At 36.6% G+C, this 25,783-nt stretch overlaps 2 protein-coding genes across 7 annotated transcripts in view; one reads left to right on the top strand and one right to left on the bottom strand.

Moving 5' to 3' along the window:
• Positions 1–8,447, bottom strand: part of AP3S1 (adaptor related protein complex 3 subunit sigma 1) — a 75,621-nt gene extending 67,174 nt beyond the window's left edge. For all 4 annotated transcript variants that reach the window (XR_012921724.1, XM_076008294.1, XM_076008296.1 and 1 more), the window contains exon 1: positions 8,229–8,447. Coding sequence is in view for 3 of the 4 variants with exons in the window: in XM_076008294.1 (XP_075864409.1) it covers positions 8,229–8,297 (69 nt within the window). In the remaining variant the exon portion in view is untranslated. The remainder of the gene's footprint in view (positions 1–8,228) is intronic.
• Positions 8,448–8,573: 126 nt separating this feature from the next.
• On the top strand, positions 8,574–24,702 carry ATG12 (autophagy related 12). Of its 3 annotated transcripts, XM_076008291.1 has the most exons (4): positions 8,581–8,947; positions 13,344–13,480; positions 18,990–19,052; positions 19,728–24,702. In XM_076008291.1, exons 1-4 carry the CDS (start codon positions 8,785–8,787, stop codon positions 19,785–19,787), a joined length of 423 nt encoding a protein of 140 aa, XP_075864406.1. In that variant the 5' UTR covers positions 8,581–8,784; the 3' UTR covers positions 19,788–24,702. The 3 variants fall into 3 exon arrangements, with proteins under 3 accessions (XP_075864408.1, XP_075864407.1, XP_075864406.1); XM_076008292.1 differs by lacking the exon at positions 18,990–19,052 and having other exon boundaries at positions 8,578–8,947; XM_076008293.1 differs by lacking the exons at positions 13,344–13,480; positions 19,728–24,702 and having other exon boundaries at positions 8,574–8,947; positions 18,990–19,051.
• The last annotated feature ends 1,081 nt before the right edge of the window (positions 24,703–25,783 follow it).

The raw sequence follows: 25,783 nt of genomic DNA, 5'->3' as shown, positions 1-25,783 counted from the left end.
CCCAAATGTCCATTGATGAATAGATAAACAAAATATGATATTTACACAAATACAATGGAATATTATTGAGCCTTAACAAGGAAGGAAATTTTGGCGCATACTCCAACATGTGTGAATTTTAAAGACATTACGCTAAATGAAATAACCCAGTCAGAGAAGAACAAATATTCCATGATTCCTCCTATATAAGATTCCTAGAGCAGTCAAATTCACAGAAACGGAAAGTAGAATGGCGGTTGCCAGTGGTTAGGAGAAAGGGAGAATGGAGAGTCAGTGTTTAATGAATACAAAGTTTCTGCTGGGTAAGACGAAAAAGTTCTGGAGATGGATGGTGGTGACGCTGGCACAAGAAAGTGAGAGACTTAATGCCATAGAACTGTACACTTAAAAATAGTTAAAATCGTAAATTTTATTTATACATATTTTACTACAATAAAAAAATTTATAACCCTTTAATATTATACTAAGATATATTAAAATGACAGGAAATAACAGGATACAAAGGTAGTATGAAGAACTGGCACCCTTTCCCCACTTAGCACCCAGGAACTGAAACAATTCAATGGGTCTGGAATATTGAAAAAGAGCCCTTTCCTCCTGGGTAACAAAGAAAAGAATGAATGACAGCAAATGATTCTTGCAATTACATCAGGCTTCAAGCAAGGCAGGAAAGATGTAAATGCTTCTCAGCACAACATAGGTAGGTCTAGTGGAGTGGTCCCCAACCTTTTTGGCACCAGGGACCAGTTTCACAAGACAATTTTTCTATGGGATGAGGGGTGGGGTGGGGGATGGTTTCAGGATAATTCAAGTGCATTACATTTATTGTGCAGTCAAACCTCTCTGCTAATGATAATCTGTATTTCAGCCACTCCCCAGCGCTAGCATCACCGCCTCAGCGCCACCTCAGATCATCAGGCATTAGATTCTCATAAGCAGTGCACAACCTAGATCCCTCGCATGCTCAGTTTATAGTAGGGTTCGTGCTCCTAAGAGAATCTAATGCCACTGCTGATCTGGCAGGAGACAGAGCTCAGGCCGTGGTGCAAGTGACAAGGAACAACTATAAAGACAGATGAAGCTTTGCTTGCCCACCTGCCAGCTCCTAACAGTCCATGGACCTGTAGCAGTCCACAGCTCAGGCTGGGGACCGCAGGTCTAGTGGGCCTCACATAAATTCTATTCACATACAATTAAGACAATAAGCTAAGAAAAATAAATGCTTTTCTTTTTGCGTTGTGTTACTTTATAGGAGACCTAGGACACAGAACCAGCTTGATCACAGGTCTTATTGGTAAATAGACTGCACAGAATTGGAGCACTTTTTTTTTTTTTAAAGAGACAGAGTCTCGCTCTTGTACCCAGGCTAGACTGCAATGGCATGATCCTAGCTCATGTAGCCTCAAACTCCTGAGCTCAAGCAATCCTCTTGCTTCAGCCTCCTAAAGTGCTGGGATTACAGGCACCACACCTGGCTTTGAAGCACTCATTTTCACTTTCATTCACGCTAGCGCCCCATCTCTCCAGAATCTAAGGATAACTGGACAGAGAAAAAAATAAGTGAGTAGAGTATCACTGGCTCTTCTCAGGAGGCATTATTCAACGTGCAAAATGCAAGTAGGATTCAAGAAGAAATATCTCCTTTTGTGGAGAGCATGTGGGGGATGATGTCATCAGACTGAAACATGTGAAGAAGGGGCATGATGTGGCACATAGGCATGATCTATCTGGTCTTGTTTTTCTCTTTAACCTCATCTCCTGCCACTCCTCCCTGCAATCACTCAGCTTGCCGTCTTGTTATTTCTGAACACATCATTAGAGAGACTGTGAACCTCTTTCTGCCTAAAACATTTTTTCTTCTGCTTTTGTCATAATTCTCCCTTATCTCATTCAGCTCTCCTCTCAAATGTCAGGTCCTGAAAGAGGCTTTCTCTGATGATCCTATCTCATACTGCCTCTCCCCCATCACTCTTTATCCTCTTATGTTGTTTCATTTTTCTTCATAGACTAATCATAATCTTACACAATTTGTTTATTTTCTATCTCCTATTACTAGAATGTAAACTCATAGGGTAGGGGTGACATCTGTCTTCCTCATCACTATATTACCACTGCTTCCAACAGGGCCACACCCACAAAAAATAAATAGTCGTTGAAAGAATATGGGCAGGGAAAGAGAGAAGAGTGCAACAGAGAAACAAGTCAGGTAGTATCCAGAAAGGCTACTCCTCTTCTCATAGCCCTGAGTATAAAAGTGCCTCCTCCACTTGGAGTCTTAAGAAAACATTTGTTAGCCAGAATTGGCCTTTATTCCCCTTACACCACAATACCCTTCCAAGAGTTGCCAGGTCCTTCAGGAAAGAAAGTTGTTTATAGTTCAAAGGATCTGAGAAGGGAAAGCCAACAGTGCAGAATGGGTGAGGAAAGAAAGTGTAATCTATCCTAATATGAGAGTTTGATACAAGAAGAGGCTGGAAGGGGACTGGCCCCTCTAGGTGGTCCACAACTCAGAATCACCTTGGATTATCAGCAGCAGTGAAGAAATCCATAATCCACAAGTACAAAGAAGACTCTTAAGTGATAAAGACAAGAATGAACCCTGACTTCTCTAACAAAAATTTGCAAAGCTTTCCCTTTGGAATGAGAAGAGAGAAGGACCCTGATACACTCAGGTTACATATGTTAAGTTCAATTTTGTAGAAAAGAAAGTCATATATGGGGAAAAATATGCAAATTATTAATGTGCGGTTGACATATAATAATAATGTATTTAAAAAATGTTAACAACAGAGTGGCCAGACATTAGCCTTTGGTAATCATAAAGCCATAAATGCTTGATAAATCGACCATGGGTTCAAAGCATTCATTTTGTGTTATTAATGTCTAGAAGGTATATACTCTTCTTTGGGACATTCTAGAAGGAAAAATAAAGACTGGAGGAAACACACTAGATGTCAATAATTACCTGAGTGTGGTGGAATCAAGGATGACTTTAGTGATATTAATATTTAAATATTTTCCACATAATCACAAAAAAGAAACTTATTTAAAATGTAAGACAATAAATAATTTAATAATCAAAAACTTTGCTAGAATATAGCCACTTTACACAGGCCTTCTTCCTCTTTAGAAAAGCCACAGAATGACCTATACTACTGTTCTATTTATAACATCTCCCCCAAAACCAAAAATCACCGTAATTTTGAACATTTTATTTTGTCTTTACAACTTAAAGCTCAACAGGTTTAATCTTAATTTTTAAGTAGCAAGTCTTCAGGCATATTCCACTCAAAAACTGTGACTGTATTAGAATTTGAGTTTTTCAACGATCATTTGATATAAGGAATACCTTGAATTAAGAACTATTGTAGTACATGTTCAGGACTGCATATTACAATGAACCACTCCTTATATTAGTCACCTCAGAAGCAATCCAAAATTATATAGAGAAAAAAATTATATCTATTGAAAGTTAATAAAGAGGGAATAATGGTGATAGATATGTTAATTAGCTTGATTTATCCATTTCACAATGCATACATATACAAAAACATCATGTTGTATGCTATAAATATATACAATTTTCATTTTTCAACTATACCTTCATAATAAAAATTTTTAAACATTTTTAAATGACAAAATAGTAGCCCCTTGTTTGCTTATCTAACATCTACTCCTCTCTTCCATCTTTCAACAGAGTATTAGTTTTTGGGGTTTTTTTTTTGACACAGAGTCTCACTTTGTTGCCTGGGCTAGAGTGCCATGGCATCAGCCTAGTTCACAGCAACCTCACATTCCCGGACTCAAGCAATCCTTCTGCCTCAGCCTCCCGAGTAGCTGGGACTACAGGCATGCGCCACCATGCCCGGCTAATTTTTTCTATTTATATTTAGTTGTCCAATTAATTTCTTTCTATTTTTAGTAGAGACAGGGTCTTGCTCTTGCTCAGGCTGGTTTAGAACTCCTGCCCTTGAGCGATCCGCCCGTCTTGGCCTCCCAGAGTGCTAGGATTACAGGCGTGAGCCACCTCGGGAGAGTATTAGTTTTATTCCCATTTCTACCCTCATCTTCAGCTCTAAGGCTGGATTCTGATTAGGATAAGCTGTTATTAGTCTTTGGTAGGTCTAACCAGACTAAAGGAAAAGACGTATTCCAGGATTACAGAAACAGATTACTTCTCTTTGTGAATTGAACTGATGACCACTGATTTTTAAGGAGAAAATCAGCCTTTGGAGAATAGTAATTTCATGAAGAGTAAAGCAGAGAAAGAGAAACTAGATCTATGATGAAGTCATTGATCTGCTGAATCAAATAACTTTGGAGTCTGTCTAATACTCTGCACTTTCCATTATGTACCCTAACATAGTTCTTTTTAAGCATTTGAGTCAGGCTACATAAAACCAAATTTATGCAGACAAAAGCATTCTAACCAATATGGAAGAAAACCAAATCATCTGGAATTTTCTTCTTAACGAAAAAGCTGAAACACTATGTGTTAATATGTGTTAACACCTTAATACTCAGAACTGCTGATAATTATATCTTGATCAAAGAAATAAATTTAACAATCCCATCTGCTACATTGTCTTAAAAAGTCACTAGAAAAAGTCATCAGTAAACATGGATGCATCTTTCTCAAGGGTTTTTTAAAAAGGAAAAAGAGTTATACATACTTTTAATACTCTTATTTTTTATGGGAAAAAAGGCAAGAACAATCTTAGAGTTCCTCCTAAGAATGTCTGCATTTGGTTGACAAACAATCAGATACAGTTTACAAGAAAATTGAGGCAACTCATGTATATTACAGTTTGAAAATTTTCCTGCATGCATATACAAACACAATCTTTTCTACCAGTGGGAACAACTAAGACAATTCATATAAAAGAAAAACTACTTTATTAAAGTAATTCACCACAAGGTATACCATGGTACATTAACAGCACAGGAATCATAATCCAAGGTTGTTACTTTTTCTTGTTTGATAGTTATGTAAAAATATATGTGGTTTATAAAAATGTAAGTCTCAGTCATTTACAGTAATACAAAAACATATTATCAGGCAAATATTAAAAGACTAGAGGTTATTGTTGCCAAGTAGCTGTGGCTAAGCATCAATTTAAAAAGAGAAACCAAGAAAAACATTTGAACTTAGGTAGTCATAGCCCAGGGAAACAGAGGCAAAAACAAAAGGGGATGCACTCTGAGTTCACCCTTGAATTCTTAATGTATGACTAGCAAAATTAACCAAAACTTCAGGTTAGCAAAACAGGTGTGTGACTTCATATGTCTCACACATAACAGCTTGGAGGCACAATCAAATCTAAAAAACTATTACAGTATGAAATGGAAATCTGCATTGTTAAAGGGTAGAGATGAACACACAATGTGTTATATCATGAGGGAGGATAAATAGGGAATGAAAATCCAGTGCATAGGGGAAAATTGTTGGCAAATGGTTAAACAATTTTCAGACCACTCATTGTTAAACCATTACAGTTAGACTCAAACCTCAGCATCCTGTCAGGGTATGGTTTGAGTCTAGTCACACCCCTAGATATTGCTTAATAAATTAAGCTCACAATTGTCTTACTGGATATGTATTTCTTAGAGACTTCTTTCAACTTAGAAAGAGCTGAAGTAACAGCTATTCCACCATTACTTTTGTGCTAAAGGCATGGGTTTTTAAAACCTTTATTTCATGAAGGACTAAATTTTAAGAGTTGGAAGTAAATTAAGGAAGTCAATTCTAATCCAAACTCTATTTCAAGCTAGCAGATTCTAAAGGAATGCATTTAGCAAAGATTTACTAAAAGTTCGAGGCTCAGTGTTGATTTCTGGGGGTGATACAAATAAATCTAAAACCCAATACCCAAGGCCTGTTTCACAGCCTGGATTGCTCTTCCCCCAGATATCTGCAAAGCTGGCTTTCTTACCTCCTTCAAGTCTCTGCTCTAATGCCACCTTCTCAGTGAGAACTTACCTGACTACTCTATTCTAAATTGTCATCCTCACACACTTTATCACTCTTTCCTGCCTTACTTTTCCCACAGCATTCATTACTATCTCCCACAAGAGCACAAGTTATTGTTTGTTCATCTCCAGATTTTAAAACAGTGCCTGCACATGGTAGGCATGAAATAAATATCTGCTGACAAACTGACTGAAGGAATAAACAAATGAAAAAAATATCTGCCCTCAAACAGGTTATGGTCTAATGGAGGAAGCAAATATATAAATAAATTATCTTAAATTATTCCTGAAAGACAAAAATATACACACAGCAAAATCCAACTTATAAAAGACTAATGCACGGAAAGAACTTCTATGTGGTCAGCAACCACCAGATTCTTCTTTTTATACTTCCCAGCTCCTTGTCTCCAGTAGTACTGTCACTTATGCAGTGGCCAAAAATGCCAGTAGAGCTGCCACTGCTGCCAGAACTGCCTCTTCCCATATTAACTTTCATTGCTACCTAATGAGTGAAGGTAAAGAATATTTCTGTTCTCACTGTTAGACAAAAGATATATTTCTGGATTTACACATTAAATTCATTTTTCTGCGGGTAAATTCTACACTACAGGAGTAGTTATACTGATATTATAAATGAGCCAAGAAACCTATTATTTTGAATATTGCTTAATTATTAAGTTTAGATACAGAAAAATAAATTTTTGAATTCTATTTCACTATTGCAATATACCTTTACTACACTGAAAATGAATAGCACTGGCAAAATAGTTAAAAGACAAATTCCTTCAATAAAGCCTATAAAGTACTATATTTTAAGCAAAGGGGTACAATGTAAAATTAATGGCATTTTTTTCACTCACAAGGATCAATTATAATCGTATATTGGATTAAAGAATGATGTACAATTCTTAAACAGATCATTAGTATTTGAGTTAAATTAAAACCACAGAGGAAAAGCAGAAAATATTCTTTATTGCTAGCAAAAGGAAAACAACTTAAGGAAATGAAGAATAAGCTCAAGATTTCTCACTTCAACTCACACCTCCACAGATTGCATTATCATTTTAGGCAAACTGACATTTTCACATTTAATTTTTAATGGCAAGAATGATTTCCATCTGGGACTCATGCTTAAAAGTGTTAGCCTTGGCACAATTTCAAAACTGAATTGGAAGTGCATTTCTGGCTATAAGCAAAATGCCCCACTACAACACAACAGCTACATCTCACATTATTAATCCTGCCACTGGGAGCCCAGTTTTAAGTGTTTTACCTGCTGGTGAATGTTGCCCTCAGATAAGCACGTAAGTCATCTTTCTCGATCATCAATAAACTATTTATCTTTGCTACCTTAAAGCCTCCTGCACTTACCAATATTAAACAACATTTACACTTCTAAAAGAAAAGTTTTACAAATATTACTATTCTTCCTAAGTGTAAGGAAAACTACAAACTGGGGAAAATTCCCTTATGCAGAAAAATGCCAAACCAGAAGCTGAAGTCTTAACTTTCAAGTATCACAGTTCTAACTGGCCAACCACAAACGTGGCCAGTTATTCAGACAGTAAATAATTTACAGCCAGTAGTTTAAAAGCCCGATAAAAACATTAGGTCCTCGCTTATCTTTCTCCTTAATAGAGAGACATCTGAAAGTCACAGCAGGCAGTTCGGTCACGTATGGAAACACACACAGGACAGTACAAAGCGTGCGGCAGGCGAGACGCAGGAAGGCAAAGTTCCGGCGCTCTGAGAGGATTACAGTGGGAAACAGAAGCCCGTCTGTCCACGGGAGGACAGAGAGAAGTCCACCTGGAAAGGCTGGGGGTCGGGGAGGTGGGGCGGCGAGAGGGACCGGCTGGGCACTGTCTTCCTCCCCCCGGGCTAAGCGAAGCCGCGGGCGGCAGCAAGGCAGGAGCGCCGGGTGGGCTCGCGGGGCCGGGTCGCGGGGCCGCCGGGCGCAGGTGGGCTGAGGCTGCCGGACCGGTGAGGGCCTCGCCCGCGCAGCCAGGAAGCCACCCAGCCCACAGACGGGCGGAGGAGCCGCCCGGCCGGAGCCACGTCGGAGGCTGAGCGCGCGGCGGGGAGGCGGGCACCCGGCTCACACCCCCCGGGAGGCTGACAGCCTGGAAGCTCGGGCGGCCAGGGCGCGAGAAGGGCCGCAGCGCGCCGGAGGGTCGCTCTGGGGAAGCCGCGCTGGGCGCTGCCCGTCGCCAACGACTCCCCCTCGCCCGGATCGGCGGCGGCGGCTGGATACTCACGTAGGGCTGGTAGAACTTCGAAAGCCGCGGCTTCCCGTGGTTGTTGAAGATGAGGATCGCCTTGATCATGGCTGGGCCGGGCCGACCGGGTGGGCGCTGGGGGCCGGGGCGGGGGCGGGCGCGCGAGCCTCGCCTCGGGATCTCGCCGGCGATCTTTCCCCACCCGCCCCCTCCCGCACGCGCGCGAGCGCGCTCCCGAGCCGCTGGGCGGGGCCGGGGAGGGGCGGGGCCGGGGCGGGGCAGGCGCGGAGGGAAGCGGAAACGTTTCCAGGTCCGAGCCCACTGGCCTGAGGGGCGTCCGTGCACTCGGCGGGGGACGTGGGTATTGCTTACGGCCCCCCTCCCTGGGTTTTTTGCTTCAGAAAAACAGCCAATATGATACTAACTGTCAGGGGTCTGCGACAGTTTGGGTATGGAAGACAATTAGGAAACTCCAACTTTCACTGTTGGGTTCCGTCCCCCACTCCGGCGCCTCCTTTGCGACATTCCCAGGCTCAAAGCCTGCCCGCTGCAAGCGCTCAGCCGCCACTTCCGCTTCCGCTTCCCACCGAGCAAGATGGCCGAGGAGCAAGAGTCCGTGCTGCAGCTACCTCCCTCCACTGCCGCTGGCGGCGAAGGACTTACGGAGGTCTCCCCAGAAACTGCCACTCCGGAACCCCCTTCTTCCGCTGCAGTCTCCCCGGGGACAGAGGAACCTGCTGGCGACACCAAGAAAAAAAGTAATTTTGAGAGCAGTTTCTTTCTGGGCAGAGAGGCGGGAGGTTCGGATTCCATCCGACCAGGGGTGGTGGCCAGTTAAGAAGCAAAATTGAGGAGGGTTCGTCCCAGACATGCATTTTAATCAGTCCTCAGAAGAGAGAACGTGCATTTTCCGGTTCTCCAAATCTTTGAGTTGCTTTTCTCTCAAAGTCATCTCTGGCTTGCTTAGGTGCCCTATGGATGTCATGCCCCGTATGTAGCTGCCACACCACTTTTTACACTGTATTTTCATCTTCCTTTGAGTTGGGCCAGACTGCTAGCTCTTCGAAAGAGGGAGCTGAATGGGATCTCGGTAGTTCCAGGCACTAAACACAAGAGCTAATTATTCAAATAGTAATTTACGGTGGTGTAGGGATGGTCAGTGGCAAAGCCTGGGTTAGAATTCATGCCTTCGGACTACTTCACTTCCCCACCCACACTGAGTGTAAATTTACTCCTTGAACCAAAAACCTGAAATCTTACCCAAATGAAGAATGTTAAGGGAAAACCAAAGGCATAAGCATTGCCTTAATAAAAAAAAAAAAAAAAAAGCATTTTGGAATCTTTGTAAGGGAGTTACATCATTGCCTGAACTAGCTGTCTTATAAAGCCTTTATTGCTTGAGAATTAGTGTGCCATTGTAAAATACAGAAATTTCTAAAGCTAACTTATCTTGAAGCACACTATGTAGAGTTAGAGTTGCCCATGAAAAAAAAGCGGCAAATATCTTTTTCAAATGGTTTTCAAATTTTTGTTGCATATTTATTCCAATTTACCATAAGCATGAGCCTACTTTAAAGGGTTTGTTGTTTTAAGGTCTAACAGTCTTAGTCAAAAGCTTATTACTTGACCCTGTAATATAATAGCTGTGTAAAACGGAGGTCAAAAAGCAGTGGCTTACAACCCATATATTGCCTAAGGGCATGTTTTCCTTGGTCCGCACAATATTTTTTGCAACTTCAGCTGTCATTTAAAATTCAGATTTTTACGTTTTGGCTCCTATTAGTCTTTGAGTTTGCCTCCCCAGCGTAAAACTTGGTGTCTAGTTATTGATTTCCTACCCTGAGATTACAGTCATTTTTTGAGGATAGTCTGATGAAAGAAGCTTAACTATTAATATTTCATGTACTTCACATTTTTTTAATCGACAGAATAAAAATTGTTGAAACAGACCAAAGTTTTAGCTCTGGGGCACATTTGGTCACCTGAGGGAGCTACTGAACATACCAGTGCCAAGGCCTTGCTTCCAAAAAGATTTTGATTTGTGTGGACAACTGTATTTTACATATTCCCCTAGTTGATTCTAATGTGTAACCAGAGTTCAGGACTACAGGCAAATCACCTTTAACATTTAAAAGGAGAGTGCAGCTATAATTAAAATACTTTTCCTTCTCTAGTTCTTGCCCTCTCTTCTTATTCCTTCAGTGATACATCTCATAATATTTCGGCCTCATTTTCTTGAAATGCCTAATTGCGTTAACTGAGTTATTTTATTGATAGCCTCGGGGTTGAGGGAGCAAGAAAGAGAGGTATGAAAGGCTAACCAAAAGCTGTGTTATCTGCAGGTTTATTCCTATTCCTAAAATAACTGAAGCTAGGGTGAATAAGTAGTTCTTTAGTAGGAAGATAAACAGCATCATGTGTTTTATGTGCCTTCATTTCAGGAGTAAACATGAATAAATTGATCTCTGACCCCATTGAGTCCCAACTTTTAATACCCAAAGAATGGGGTAAGAAGGATGTACTGTAATAGAATAGAGTTAACTTTAGAGGGCAGCAGTACTCTATTCTTTCAGTATTTTTTTGGTTTTGATCATAGTTTTTTTTTTTTTTTTTGAGCAAAATAACTTCAAGAAACCCTTAATATTTAGAAATAAAACAATGTCAAGGGACATACTCATTGTCTTTGGGCTTGCATATCTGTATTTTGGGTCATTGAAACCTTATGATTTCTCCCTCTGAAACTTTTTGTCCCTTGGTTATTGTATTTTATTATTAATAACTTACTGCTTTCCTTAAGTTTATTGAAAATTTGGTAGTTACAAAAAAAGATAAGTAAAACCAAATAATTGCCTGTAATGTTACCACTGAGAAATAACATTTTGGTACATACTATTTTATATTTATGTATGTTTTTGTGATTGTTTTAATGAAATAGAGATCATATACATGCTGCTTTGTATTTAGAATTTTGGTGACTTTCCTTTGCTGTTAAATATAATTTTATAATGTGTTCCTTTAATGGCTGCTTAATATTCTTAATGTTAAATAAGTGTGAGTTATGTGCTGGATACTGTTCTAAGTGTGTATTAACTCATTTAATTCTCATAACAACCCTACCAGTTGGGTGCTATTATCCCCTTTTACAAATGAAGAAACTGTGGCATGGGGAGATTAAAAAGCTTATCCAGGTATATATATACACACACATAGGCAGACATACATACACATATCTAGCAAGTGGTTGAGCCAGGATTTGAACCCAGGCAATTTGGAGTATGTGCTCTTTACTACATTATATGGTAGAGTATAATATCCTTGTTAGATATTTAGGTTTACTATTTTTTTCTATAAAAATAAATGACTAAATGAAGGTGAAATCTTTCTAACTGAATCTTTACACATCTCATATTTTCTTAGACTAAATTCCTAGAAATATTACAGAATCAAAGTATATCTTTAAGTATTGGGATCTGTATTAACATACTGCTTTCCAGAAAGGGTATATACCATTTTATATTCTCAACACTAGTATGATCTACACTATTCTGATCTTTACCTATATGGTCAGTGAAAATGGCCATGATGTTATTTTGCTGTTTTCTTCATATCTTTATTGACTAATTATATTTCTTCTCTTTGGAATTGCCTGTTAAAATAAATTATACAGATTAGTGCCTTGGGGAGAACTTTGTAGAATCAAGAAAAAGACATGATGAAAAAGACTCTTTATATCTCTGATATATTAGGTTACTTAGTACGGAATGTCCGATTTCCTTTAGTACTAAGTTTGACAGTTGATTTCTGACATTCCACTTTTATACTTGGGTTTTTTTTTTTTGGTTTTTTTTTGTCATTGTGGGTTTTTTTGTGAAGGTACATTCTCGTTCTTTCAAGCGCACAGTTTGGCTTATCATTATCTTTGAAAGTTTTTTTTTCCAGAGCAATTTTTGTGAAACTATGGGTAAGTTAAAAATTCATATTATTTTCTGATACAAGTTCTGTCACGGAACCAACGCAGCACAGAAAGCTTTAAATATCAACGAAGTGTTTGGGAAGGCTAGTGAAAGCACAGTACATCAATGGTTTTAGAAATTCTGTTGTGTTGATTTTAATCCTGAAGGTGAGCCATGTGGATGACCTGAGACCAAGGTGGATAATTATGAGCTGAAAGCTGTAGTAGAAACGAATCCATCTCAGTCTACATGTGAATTAGCAGCAAAGTTTAATGTTACTAGTCCTATAATATTGGACGACTTCAAACAAATCAGCAAGGTAAAGAAGCTGGGTAGATAGATACCACATGACTTAAACAAGCATCAAAAGAGAAGTTGTATTGAAGCTTGGCTTTCTTTGCTGTCATGACATAAAGGCAAACCATTTCTACGTCATATTGTTACATGTGATGAAAAATGGATTGTTTTTGACAGTCACAAACTTTCAGCACAATGGTTGGATAACAATGAAATGCTGAAAGAGTCCAAAACCAAATATTTGTTTTAAAAAAGCTAATAGTGTCTGTTTGGTAGTCCAGTGCTGGTATTATCCACTGCAGCTTCATGAAACCTGGTTGGTTGATTACAGCAGATATCTGCTGCAGCCAACTGGACAAAGTGATGAGGATGCTTGGGATTAGCAGCCAAGATTGGTCAATAGAGACAGGCCAATCCTCATGCAAGACCACTTGTCACAGAAAAGACAGTGCTGCTCAAACTGCAGAAGCTGGACTCGGAAACTCTTTGTCATCCACTGTGTTCACCAGACCTTGCACCAGCTGAGTACCATTTCTTCCAGGCTTTGGACCACTGGTGAGGAAAAATACTCAATTCTCAACAAGCTGTGGAAAACACCTTTTGCAATTTCATCGCCACTTGCTCGCCAGGCTTTTTTGTTGACATAAACAAGCTACTGTTAAGATGGCAAAAGTGTGTTGAGAGGCACATACTTTGATTAATTGTACTGCTTCTTGTTTGAGATATAATAAGCTAAACTTTTGATTCAAAATCAAACATTCATGTTTAATTACCTAATATCTTTAGTATCGTAAATATATAACATGTATGTAGATTAAAGATTAAGGTTTCCTAAAGACTTTAATATCACATTCTCTTTAGATGTTTCAGTGTAATTGTCAGTAATTTTTTTTTTCTTTTACAGTTGACATTCTGCTAAAGGCTGTTGGAGACACCCCTATTATGAAAACAAAGAAGTGGGCTGTGGAGCGAACCCGAACCATCCAAGGACTCATTGACTTCATCAAAAAATTCCTTAAACTTGTGGCCTCAGAACAGTTGGTATGAAACCAATGCTGATCATTTTCCACAGAAACTTGCAATAGTTCTTATGCAACAACAAATAACTAGTTTATAGAAATGCATATGGGGCCACAGATGTTACTTTTTTGTTATGCTCTTTTATTTCTTTATTGTTGGAATTTATTTTATGGAAAGATTCTCTGGGAAATCCTGAAATGAAATGAGTTTTAAATTTGCTTTATAATGTGAACCATTTTTTTACACCTACTGTAGTGATTATTTTCCTCAGAAAGTCGCTGAATACCCATGCAGAAAAATCTATCATAGAGCATTACATTCTCTGTACATCAGTACAGAATTTCTGTAAAATTTGTTTTCATACCAGTGTTGCTTTTTTCCCCATTTTTTTTCTTGAGGTAAGCGGTGAATCTTTGCTGTATATTGTGAAAGAACTAAAAGCTGTAGCTATTGCACATTCTAGTATACGTTGATGAGCGCTTCATGTTGGTTGATGTAGTAGGGGTTCATACTTTAAATGTCACTGGTTTTTAATTGGGTATTTGACTATAAAAGTATGTATCAGACACCTTTATCTGCAGATAGATTACAATCCTGGGTATTATTAACTCAGCATATGAGTTGATAGATAACTGAAGAATCACTAAGTATCTTTGAAATACAAATTAGGAATTTATGTGTAAGTGTTGGGGAGGGATATATGTTTGCTTATGAACACAGGAGTGAGAACAAGTAAAATGAGTAAACTGATCATTAAGTGGAGTTGGAGTTTCTTTTTGTCAGTGAGGAGCAAAGAAAGAGTTTGGCTATAAGTGGCTCTCACAAAAGGGGCATTCATATAAAAGTAAATACAAGAGAGATTAATCGCTAGAAGTTATCTGAGGCAAGAATGGCATAAAGTCAGGGACCCCTCCAAGGAAAGTTGTTTGGGAAAAGTATTAGGAATAAATGATAAGAATGTCATATACAATTTAATTGAAGAGGAAATAGCAAGAGATTTTAGTGTTTTCCACATGCACATGATTGCTAAACCCTCAAAAAGCAGAGTACCTTGCCTAGAGCTCAGGTCTAAGTAGAAAGGTCAAGGGAATGAGGACATACACTTGAGAGAAATGAGCAGAGGCTATATCTCTACTAAAGATGCAACAGGAAGAGTAGATAAGGTAGAAAGTAGAGTAGTGCCAAGTAATTGAAAGCATTAGTTTTAGAAATATAGAGAGAAGAAAAATCTTCAGAGGTAGCAACAGTAGGCAGAAAAAGAAAAAAGGTGGAAGAAAAGATGAAATGATACTATGTCCTATATTACTGTTAGTGTCTTGAAATTTTGTATTGCCTATTTTCAGTAATCTGAAAGGACTTGCTATCAGTATGTATTTGATGGAACCATGCAAAATTGCCATCAATCAACCATCAAAAACAATTTCATATGGGTCAAATTAAAGTTTCTGTAGTGAATTTGATAATCTTCTCCTATTTAAGCAATCAGGAACATAAATGAGTCATTTTCCTATTAATAATTTACTAAATTAGAACTTACATCTTCTGACTTTTATCAAGCTGTGTCTAGGTCCTGCTTGTATTAGCAAAATGGATGTTAAAGGAAAAAAGTAATATTAGAAATTCTGGGAAGATAGCAGTGGTATCAGAAGGCATAGTTGAAATCTCTTTGATTTTTCAGAAAAGTTTAGTCAACTAGATAGCAAAACTAAAAACCGATGAGTAGTACTTATAACAAAGCTACGTGACAAGATATCCTCACCAACCCAAAACACAAACCAACAACCACAGGGCCTGCAGGGTGTCAGCATCTGTGGTGAAAGAAACAGCAAGCAACAGGGTTAGTATTTGATAGCACTGAGAAAATAGTAACAGGTCCTCACTGGAAAACAAAGTGGGCCAGTTTAAGAGGGAAGTTGAAAATAAGGGATTTTGTCCTCTGCTAAAGCAGGTGATTACAATATGCCTGCACTAAAGGGACCCAAGCTCTAAAAATAGACCCATTATGGCTCCCTTCCAGGACAGGAACCCATACTGGAGAAAAATTATGGGAAATGAAATGAAAATTGAGCAGGATAGGAACATGAGAAAGAAAGGAAAGAGAAGGAACAAATCCAAGTGGAGGGGAACAGAACTTGGAAAGCCCAGAAAGCAAACTTCTGTATTTTTGAACACTACAAAAAACAGAAGAGGGAGCTCTGAAGTTGGAAAAACTAACCTAACCCACCTTATTCTAGAAGTTGATGGACACTAATTTCACATAAAAATGAGCAACAAGAAGTATCAAGGTCAAATCCTGTACAGTGTTACAAGGAAAAAATAAAAGCAGAACAATATCCCTAAAGACAATGAAATGCCAGAAAAATGTGCCTACAAGACAAGTCAAAAACTATAACTTTGTATTTCAAAACAAGCTGAAAGATACTAAGAAAATGGTTCAAAATATAAAAGAACAAGATAAATCAGCATTAGTAAAACTAAGAAATGAAGTGACAGCTCAAGAAAAGAATAAAAAGTAAAATTATTTCAGAAATGGATACTAAACTAGAAGGAACATATGAACAAATCAACACATACTGTCTTAAAAATAGAAGGCAAAAAATATTTTTTAATTAAAAAAGTAAAAAAAAGTCAAGAGAAAATGACATTGAGTATGAACAAATGAGAATGAACGTATGAACAAGACTCCCAAAGCAAGAGAACGGAAGAAATACTATAAAACTATCATGCAAATGAAATGTAAGATAAAATGGAATTTGAAACTACAAATTGAAAAAACATACCAAGTACCTGAGAACATCAACCTAGAATGAAGACTATCAAGACACATTCTGATAAAATTACTGGGCTTGCAAGAAAAAATTATCCTGGGGAAATATAGGGGGAAATAAGAGAGCATGATTTAATACTATCATTAAACTTTGTCAGGAAAGATACTCAGAGAAAGACAGTGTGAGATAAGGGTTTTATATCCTGCCAGTCTGACTTAATGAGGGCACAGACTATTAGCAGTGTGCAAGAACTCACAGTCACAGTTCAGGGAATACTACTCCCGTGAACCCTTGCTGGGGAATCCACTAGACCAGGCATCCTCAAACTACGGCCCGCGGGCCACATGCGGGTGTTTTTGCCCATTTGTTTTTTTACTTCAAAATAAGATATGTGCAGTGTGCATAGGAATTTGTTCATAGTTTTTTTTAAACTATAGTCCAGCTTTCCAATGGTGTGAGGGACAGTGAACTGGCCCCTGTTTAAAAAAGTTTGAGGACCCCTGCACTAGACAAAGAACAACTGAAATAACTAGAGAGACATCAACTTAAAGACTGGTAATTTAAAAACTAAATCATTTAATAAAACTAATTTTATCTGCCCAAGTGCTTGGGTTTTAGAGATTTTATTTTCATAAACCCAACGTAACTACATCTACTTTAAAAGTAACAAATTATAAGCCACTTCTAAGTTTCTTCAGTGGGATTGATGATGATGATAACCTGTTACTTGTACAGAGCTTTATGGTAAACAAACCATTATGGCTTTATCTCTTTTAAACTAGCTGAATTGCTTTTTTTTAAATTGTATTTACTTCTGCTTATTAACTCCTGTTACAAAATCACATTGAATTCCTTTTGTTCTTTACTCCATCAGTTCTGCTGTCCACATGAACACTCACGTTATCTTTGTCTCCTTTGCCTACAAAGTTCTAATTACTACTTTGTTCACCTGGTTGAATATTGCTTATTCCTCATGTATCTTTTCCAGGAAGCCTTCCCTGTCCTTTTTGCTAGGCTAGGCTAATGCCACATTTCTGTGCTACATCATTAGATGCACAATTCTCATCTATATTCTAAGCTACTTGTGTGTGTTTGCCTCTCCAATAGTCCGTAAGCTCATTGAGGGGAGACGTTATATTACTTTTCATAGGGCCATACTTTGTACAGTTTCTAGCATATCATAGATGCTCATGAATATTTGCTGAAATAAACTCATTCAGAGCCTTTCCTCTGATTTATTATAATGTGCGAAAAGAGTAAAATCAGTGTTCACTCAAAGTTAAATGGCTAAGAACTAAACACAAGTTATGTCTGTGTTATAGGAAATTCACATTAAAAAATGTACATTGCTTTCTGTTTTATTTCTGAGCATTTTAAAAAAATAATTTTTATTTATTTTTGAAATGGAATCTATGTTGCCCCAGCTGATCTCGAACGCCTGAGCTCAAGCAACCCTCCCACCTAACCCTCTCAAGTAGCTGGGATTATAGATACATACAACCACACTTGGCATATTTCTGAAATTTATGTTAGAACTTTACTCAGACTTAACCATGAATTGATATTTAAACATGAACTATTTTTAAGTAATTTAATAATGGGTATTGACTACATATACCAGACACTGATACTTGGTGTGTATTAACCTCATTTTATCTTTTCTAGCAAATTCAAAAAGTATAGGTAGTAGTATTTTCCAAATCTTACATATAAGGAAACAGTATGAAAAATGTTATTTATATTTAAAGCCAGGATTCAAACACACATCTCAATCAGTAGAACCTATAAGCTTAATCACTGCACTATTTTGCTTAAGGGAGAAATGTGAGCAACATTTATTCCTGTTATAGTTGGTGACCAAAATAGTATGTAACCAACTGTTCTGATACTGTTTTTTATAAAAAATACTATGTTAGGTCTAAGATATTTTAGTCTCAGCATTTGATTATAGATATTAAAAAGAAATTGAATATGTTACATTTGTTACCTGAAAATGTCCTGTTTTCTAAAAAGAAAATTATCAAATGACACTTTGACCCTATAATCTTTTATTTCAGTATCTTTCAGAATTTTTTTTTTTGAGTACTAGAAATATTTTAGTAAAAATAGACTAACTGAAACATTGAACAGTAATCCTTTAAAGAACAATGTTCTAAGGACATTAGGTTTCAATTATGCTACCTTTTTTCCTATCTCCTATCCCTTTTTTCCTATTTTTTCCTATCCTTTCCTTTTTCATTTATCTGTAGGTAACTTTATGGTAGTGACACCCAACCTGAAGTTTCAGTACCTTTGAAAGGTGGTAAAGGTCAAAAAGAAAACCTTGTATGTTATACATTTACCCAAGAAAAATGCACAAAGCATCTTAAATATTAGATTTGTTGATTTCTGGCTGTGTATGTGAAATTTTGTTAGAAATTTTGTATTTATTGGTGAGACAATTTTTATGATAATGTAATTTCTTGAATAGCCCTTTAAAAGCTATTTGTAAAAAATATTTAAAAGTTTATTAGTTTTAAAAAGATAGGAACCACTAAGAACATAAGTTCTGTTATTTTTATTCCTCTGGAGGAAAGATGCGATCTTCATAAAGATCTCTTTAAATTGACCATTTTATGAGAATTAGAAGGAGTTTAGGGAAACTTTCTTTAATTCTGAAGACAAAGAAAGTGAAATAGCTGGCTGATTGGAACCCAGAAAAATGCAGGTTAATCAGAATACTATTAAAAGAGAATCTCTGTTTTTTTTTTCCTTTCTTACAGTTTATTTATGTGAATCAGTCCTTTGCTCCTTCCCCAGATCAGGAAGTTGGAACCCTCTATGAGGTAAAAAGTTACTGCTTTTTCTTTTCTTAATGGAGTATGCTCATCTGTATATTATGTATGTTGTAGTCTATACTGTGATCATTAATTCCTATCTTTAAGAAATGGCATGCCATTCTTAATTCTCTATTTGAGAAAGAAATGGCTTTCTTGTTTTCTGTTATATCTCTAGCACCTTGAACATAATAGGATCTTAATAAATTATACTTCAAGGTAATCTTTTGTTTGTATTCTCAGAAAGTAAGACTTCCTTCATCTGTATCTCATTTCTTCTACATTGTTCTTACAATCTGTAATCCAGATCTAGCTCCAAGAAAATGAAAAAAACTATGTAAGATTGACTTTATTCAACCTTCCTGCAGTTTCATGGAAATAATCAGAGTATACATACTAGTACCACTACTAGAAAACAGCTGAAATCACATAGACCAATTGGAGATGTAGAAAAAGGGACAAGATTTGCCCATCCATGCCTAAGATGCTTAACATGCAGTTTTATTAAACATTTATGACTGTTGATATGTGTCTGATAGAAACTGGCATCTTTTGAAAGAATTAGCCTATCACAGAGGTAACTTACATCTATATGAATATTTAGGATACATGACTTATTTTTTCTTAGTTTCATCTAAAAATAACAAACACTGAATTTGATTTATTGCCTTTTCTTTTTTGTAGTGTTTTGGCAGTGATGGTAAACTGGTCCTACATTACTGCAAATCTCAGGCATGGGGATGAACCACAGAGAAAAACAACTTGCTCCTTAAAATGAATTTTCACAGAGGAGACAGCTCTGAAAAGTCTATGCGTGTGGCAAGAGACTTAACAGATATTATCTATTCAGCGTGTGTCTACTGTGACCCATATTTATGCATAAGAAAACATCGATAGTGTGAATGGACTCGCAAAAATGTGATTTGTATCAATACACAAATCATCGCAAAAGACTGACATTAGAATATACCCATTGCTCCTACCCTTTACTACTATTATTGCTGCAAATCTGTCTCTAAGGTTGAATAGGAGACTAAGACTGTAAACTTCATCGTAACCAGTTCTCAAAATTACTGAAATTGTTGTATAATTTAGCACTCCACTGATTTTTTTTTCCCAATGGTAAAATTTAATTTGCCAAAGCGTTCTTATTCTCTTTTTTAAAAAACATATTCAGGGAACTTCAGTTTGATTGAGATATGGGAAATTTACATTTATATCTACTGTGTTACCTTGTAAAATTGCATTGACCTGCTGACTGAATACCTTAAATAGTCCAGTAGAGGGCAGCCCAGCTGGCAGAAAGGTTTTGGAGTTTGGTTTTACATATTTGCCAAGTGATGATAGGGGAAAAGGCTTTTCTTGCTGATTTCTAGCTAATATCTAGTCAGGAGAGCAAGCATGTTGGAACAAACTGAAAGACTGTTTTAGAAAGTATGCATAGTTTAACTATTTTATTGGTAAACAGTTTTATAAATCCTGGATAAATGAATCATATAGCTCTTTTCAGTTGTATCATTTAATGATTCTTGAGTCCCAATCATATAAATATAGTATTACTCTGTCACTTATTTATATACTGTCAAAGCACTCATTGAGTAAACCTGGCAACATCTTTGTTTCATAATGCATTTTCCAACTTGAAAGCACTCGGTAATTAAAAAAACAGCCTTAGATTATATGCATATTTCATGCCATGACCAAAAGAATACCATTTTTAGTGATGCTATTAGACTGGTAAGTGCTTAAGGTGAAATTTAACTTTTTTTCCCTTCATTCTCTATTTGTAATGCCATATTTTTAAAAAAGTATTCCAATAAATTGAATGGAATGTCCAAACAGGATCTAAGATATGTCCTAGAATTCCAAGTATTTATTTTCAAAGGTAATGTTGGGAATGATATGATTGTATTGAAGGGCTTCAACTAATGTCCCTTAAATTCCAGAATGCACTTTATGGCTAGTGATCTGCCATATGTTAGCATTAGGGGATACTAAGTAATAGTTAACTTTGCAGTGATAAAATCACTGTTCGGTTCTCATTTTCTCCCCAAATGTGAATTTTTGAGTTCCCTTATATCAATGTTCCTACAGCTAATGGCAGTAGAATAATACAAGTTGTATAAAATTATAAGATTAGGGAAGAAATTTGTATATATATTGAAAGCTGGAAAGTATACTATTTTCAAGTCAAATATGAAAAAAGATCTGTTCTTTAGTTTTTCTACTTACAGTTTACTGAAGGAAACATTTATATGCATATATATTTAACAAATAGCAAAAATATGTTGAATTTATGTATTATGTTTGTTACTGAGATTTCAGGTGGTAGAATATTAACTACCTCAATAATCAGAAATACTTGAGTTTGAATTTATAGCATCAATTTAATTATTTTTTATCTAAATAGCTTATTTATTAACTCTAAGCTTAGCTAAATATGTATACCTTATTTTCTTCCCTATTACCTTGAAGAATATATAAGACTTGACACTTTTTCAAACCATATTTATGTTATTATCTCTTAATCTTTACCCAAAGAATTAATCATTCTGTGCTAAATTTATAACCTTTGCTTGTAAGCCTGGATCCCTTAAGTTATTGGGTGACTGGAATTTAAAAGACAATTGATTCACAAATAGTTTTGTGGGCATCTAGTTTAAACTGTCTTAAGTCTAATTAAACTTGGATGGGGTAAACTTAAACTTACAGGTTATATTTTTAAGTTGTTCATGTTTACAACTAAATAGATGTCAACAATACCATGCTTTATATTACTGTGCAAAGATGATAGCACACAAAGTATATATGATATTAGACTATTTTGCTTCCATTTTTTAAAGTATCTATGCCAAGGACCTCATAATGAGTTCCTCGTATTTAGGGAATAAGGTAAGTTAAGAATGTTTTATCTGTAATCAAAATGAGAGTTGATACTTCCTGCAATCTGTGATTTCTAGAAGTTTCAATCCTAAAGGAACCTTAAATATCTAATCAGATTAGAAAACTAAAGTGCAGGATATGCCTCAGATTATATAACGCTAGTCTGTTTGGATGTGTGTAACATAAATTGGGAAAGCCTTGGCTGTTGAAGGAGTGTGAAAATGAAAATTGCCTTTCATGCAGCCTCTGCTTCATTTGCCAAGGGCTATGATATGCTAGGAAGCTTTTGGTACTATGAAAGCCAGTTAAAGGCCACATAATGAAAAGGATTTAGAAAACATTCATCAGGTTTAGTCTTACAAATACTATTTCCCTACAGTATTATTCAACCCAAACTGAATTGTCCACTATTCTCTGAACACACCTTGTATTTGTTTTCTCTATATCTGCTTGTGCAGTTTACTTGCATGTTTACCCCTTCAAATTCTAACTCTCTTTCAAGGCCTAAATTAAGATTTTTTTTACAGAGTGGACAGAGTCTTGCTCTGTTGCTCAGGCTAGAGTGCAGTGGGGTCATCATAGCTCGCTGCAACTTCAGACTCCTGACTTTAAGTGATCCTCCTGCCTCAGCCTGCCGAGTAGCTAAGACTACAGACATGTGTTACCATGTGCGGCTAATTTTTGTATTTTTTTGTAGAGAGTAGGTCTTTGTCTCAGGCTGGTCTCAAACTCCCAGCCTCAATTGATCTTCCTGCCTCCACCTCCCAAAGAACTAGGATTACAGGTGTGATCCACCATGCCCAGTCCTAATTCAGATTTTAACTCTTCCGAAAACCTATCTGAATTACTTGAGGAAATACCCTCTCCTTCATAAGAACACTAATGGCAAACTTCTATTACAGCACTTAACTGCATACTGCCTTACAGGGATGTGTCTAACAACCCTTCATGATTGTAAGGTCCCTTAAAATAGGATGTTATTCACTTTTTTATCTGGTACCCACACACATGTAATATTTAGTACATTTCCTTGCACATACATAATCAGTAATGTAACATCATATGTTGAATGAGTGAAATTAAGTGTGATTAGCAAAGTATGGCTTAGCTTAGAAAAACAACAAAAAAGGATATTTGTATCATTTAAATTTTTATACAGAAAAGGTAAAGGGAAATATTTGTAGCATATGACAGTGTTTTTAATGTCTTTAGTATATGAACTCATTTCAGTTGGTAAGAAAAAACAAACCAACTGAAAGGCAAACAGTATTAAAATTCAATTCACAAAAATACAAATGCCCAATAAAATGTGAAAAGCCTTGAACCCTATATTAGTTATAAAAAATGAAAACAATGTTGTTTATCACCTATCATTAACAATTAAAAACAATGTAAATCCTCTGGATTGGCAAAGTTGTGGGGAAATAGTCCTGTCATATTCTTGGTGAATGGAACGTCAGTTGGTACTTAATTTTTAAGGGGCAGTTTGGCAGTATCTGTCAAAACCATGAAATCAAGTATAAGCTTTGACTTGTTCATAAAATCTTCTGTTCGTTAATTCACATATTGAGTACCTACTGTGTCCTAAGCATTGGAATAAGATTAATAAAATCCTTTTAATGGGAGGAGGCAGATTTCCCAATTTGAATTTAAATCTTGAAGTTTTTAAATGGAATTTTTAGAAATATTGGAAAGTAAACATATTTGATACCTAATATTTAGCTTTACCTATGTTTCTGTATTTAATATTAATGAAAGAAAACATGTATGAGTCTGAATAAAATCTTAAGAGTCCTTATAAATACAACTCCCATAGTTCTTCTGTTATCACAACAGATATACATGAATCTTAACATTAATTACTTCTAGTGATAGACACAAAGGAAGCCCTATCCATTTTGAGATGGCTCTATTTGTTATAGAACTGTCTGTCTGCCTTACAGCACACCAAAATCTGCCTCCCTTCCTCTTCCAACTATTTGTTCCTGTTTCTAGTATCTATCTACAAAGCATATATTTCCCCCATTCCCACCCAAGTTTTCCTAAATCATCTTTGTTTTAGTAAATGGTAAATCCATCCTTCCTTAGAATCTTGACTCCTCTCTTCAAACCCAATTCTAATCCATCAGTATATCCTGATAGCTTTACTACCTGAATCAATGTACAGATTCAGTGCAATCCCTACCATAATACCAATGACATTCTTCACAGAAATAACAAAAAACAATCCTAAAATTTGTATAGAACCACAAAAGATCTAGAATAGCCAAAGTGATTCTGAGACAAAGGAACAAAGCTGGAGGCATCACACGATCTTACTTCAAATTATACTACAAAGCTTTAATAACCAAATCATGATATTGGCATAACAATAGACCCATAGATGAATGGAACAGAATAGAGAACACAAAAATAAATCCACACATTTATAGTCAACTTATTTTTGACAAAGGCACCAAGAGCATACATTGGAGAAAGGATGGTTTCTTCAATAAATAGTGCTGGGAAAACTAGATAACCATATGGACAAATGGAATCACATCACACTAAGAAGCTGCACAGAAAAGTAAAAAGCCCACAGAATGGAAGAAAATATTTGCAAACTACCCATCTAATGAGGGATTAATAACCAGAATGTAAAAAGAACTCAACATAATAGCAGTTAAATAAAACTGGGCAAAAATTCTGAATAGGCCTTTCTCAAAAAGACATAAAAATGGCCAAATAGTATATGAAAAATTTAAAAAATGCTCAACATCACTAATCATCAGGGAAATGCAAATCAAAACTACAATGAGACATCTCACCCCAGTTTAAATGGCTCTTATGCAGAGACAGGTAATGCCGGTGAGGATGTGGAGAAAGGGGAACTCTCCCACACTTGGTGGGAATGTGAATTAGTATAGCCACTATGAGAACAGTGTGGAGGTTTCTCAACTAAAAATACAGCTATTATGATCCAGCAGTCTCACTGCTGGGTATATATCCAAAAGAAGGGAACATTAGTACATCAAAAAGATACCTGCACTCCCAAGTTTATTGCAGCACTATTCATGATAGCCAAGATAGGGAATCAACCTAAGTGTCCATCAACAGATGAATGGATAAGGAAACTGCGGTACCTATACACAATGGAATATTATTCAGCCATTAAAAATGAAATCTTGTCATTTGCAACAATATAGACAGAATGGGAGCACATTATGTAAAGTGAAATAAGGCAGGCACAGAAGAACAAATACTACATGTTCTCTTGTGGGAGGTAAAAAAAAATTGAACTCATGGAGATAGTAGAATGATGTTACCAGAGGCTGTGAAGGGTAATGGGGAAGGAGGGATAAAGAGCGGTTGGTTAATGGGTACAAAAATACAGTTAGAAGGAATAAGATCTGATGCTCAGCACAATAGGGTGACTGCAATTAATTATTATATAGTTCAGTAGCTAGAAGAGTTGAATTAGAATGTTTGGAACAAATCATAAATATTTGATGGATATTTCAGTTACTCTGATCATTACACATTGTATCAAAATTTCACATGTATCCTATAATATGTACAACAGATGTATTCCTAAAAATTAGAAATTAAAGATTAGTTTTACTTTTAAAACATGTTCATACTCCAGCCATTTCTCATCTATCACCCTGGCAAAAGCCACCATTATACATATATTTTTCACTTGGATCGTAATAGCCAACTAATTGGCTCCCTGGTATCTGCTCTCTTGCCAAAATTCTCCAGTGGCTTTCAATATCAGAGAAAAGGCTAAAGTCCTTACATTGGCCTGCAAGGGTCTAGCATTCCCCACTTCCTCATACTCTGCCACCCATATCTGTGTTCATCCCTCCTGTTCAAAC

The sequence above is a fragment of the Microcebus murinus genome, chromosome 11 (genome assembly GCF_040939455.1).
Source record: "Microcebus murinus isolate Inina chromosome 11, M.murinus_Inina_mat1.0, whole genome shotgun sequence".
Classification (NCBI taxonomy): Eukaryota; Metazoa; Chordata; class Mammalia; order Primates; family Cheirogaleidae; genus Microcebus; species Microcebus murinus.
Note: the sequence above shows the minus strand (reverse complement) of the source record. Positions and strands in the feature narration are given on the sequence as shown.

What these genes read in the sequence shown, in the direction of transcription:
- ATG12 (XM_076008291.1), top strand. Translation starts at nt 8,785, where the DNA reads ATGGCCGAGGAGCAAGAGTCCGTGCTGCAGCTACCTCCCTCCACTGCC. An exon ending in TTGTGGCCTCAGAACAGTTG is followed by an intron (nt 13,481 to 18,989) that starts GTATGAAACCAA and finishes CCTTTCTTACAG; the next exon opens with TTTATTTATGTGAATCAGTC. An exon ending in AAGTTGGAACCCTCTATGAG is followed by an intron (nt 19,053 to 19,727) that starts GTAAAAAGTTAC and finishes TCTTTTTTGTAG; the next exon opens with TGTTTTGGCAGTGATGGTAA.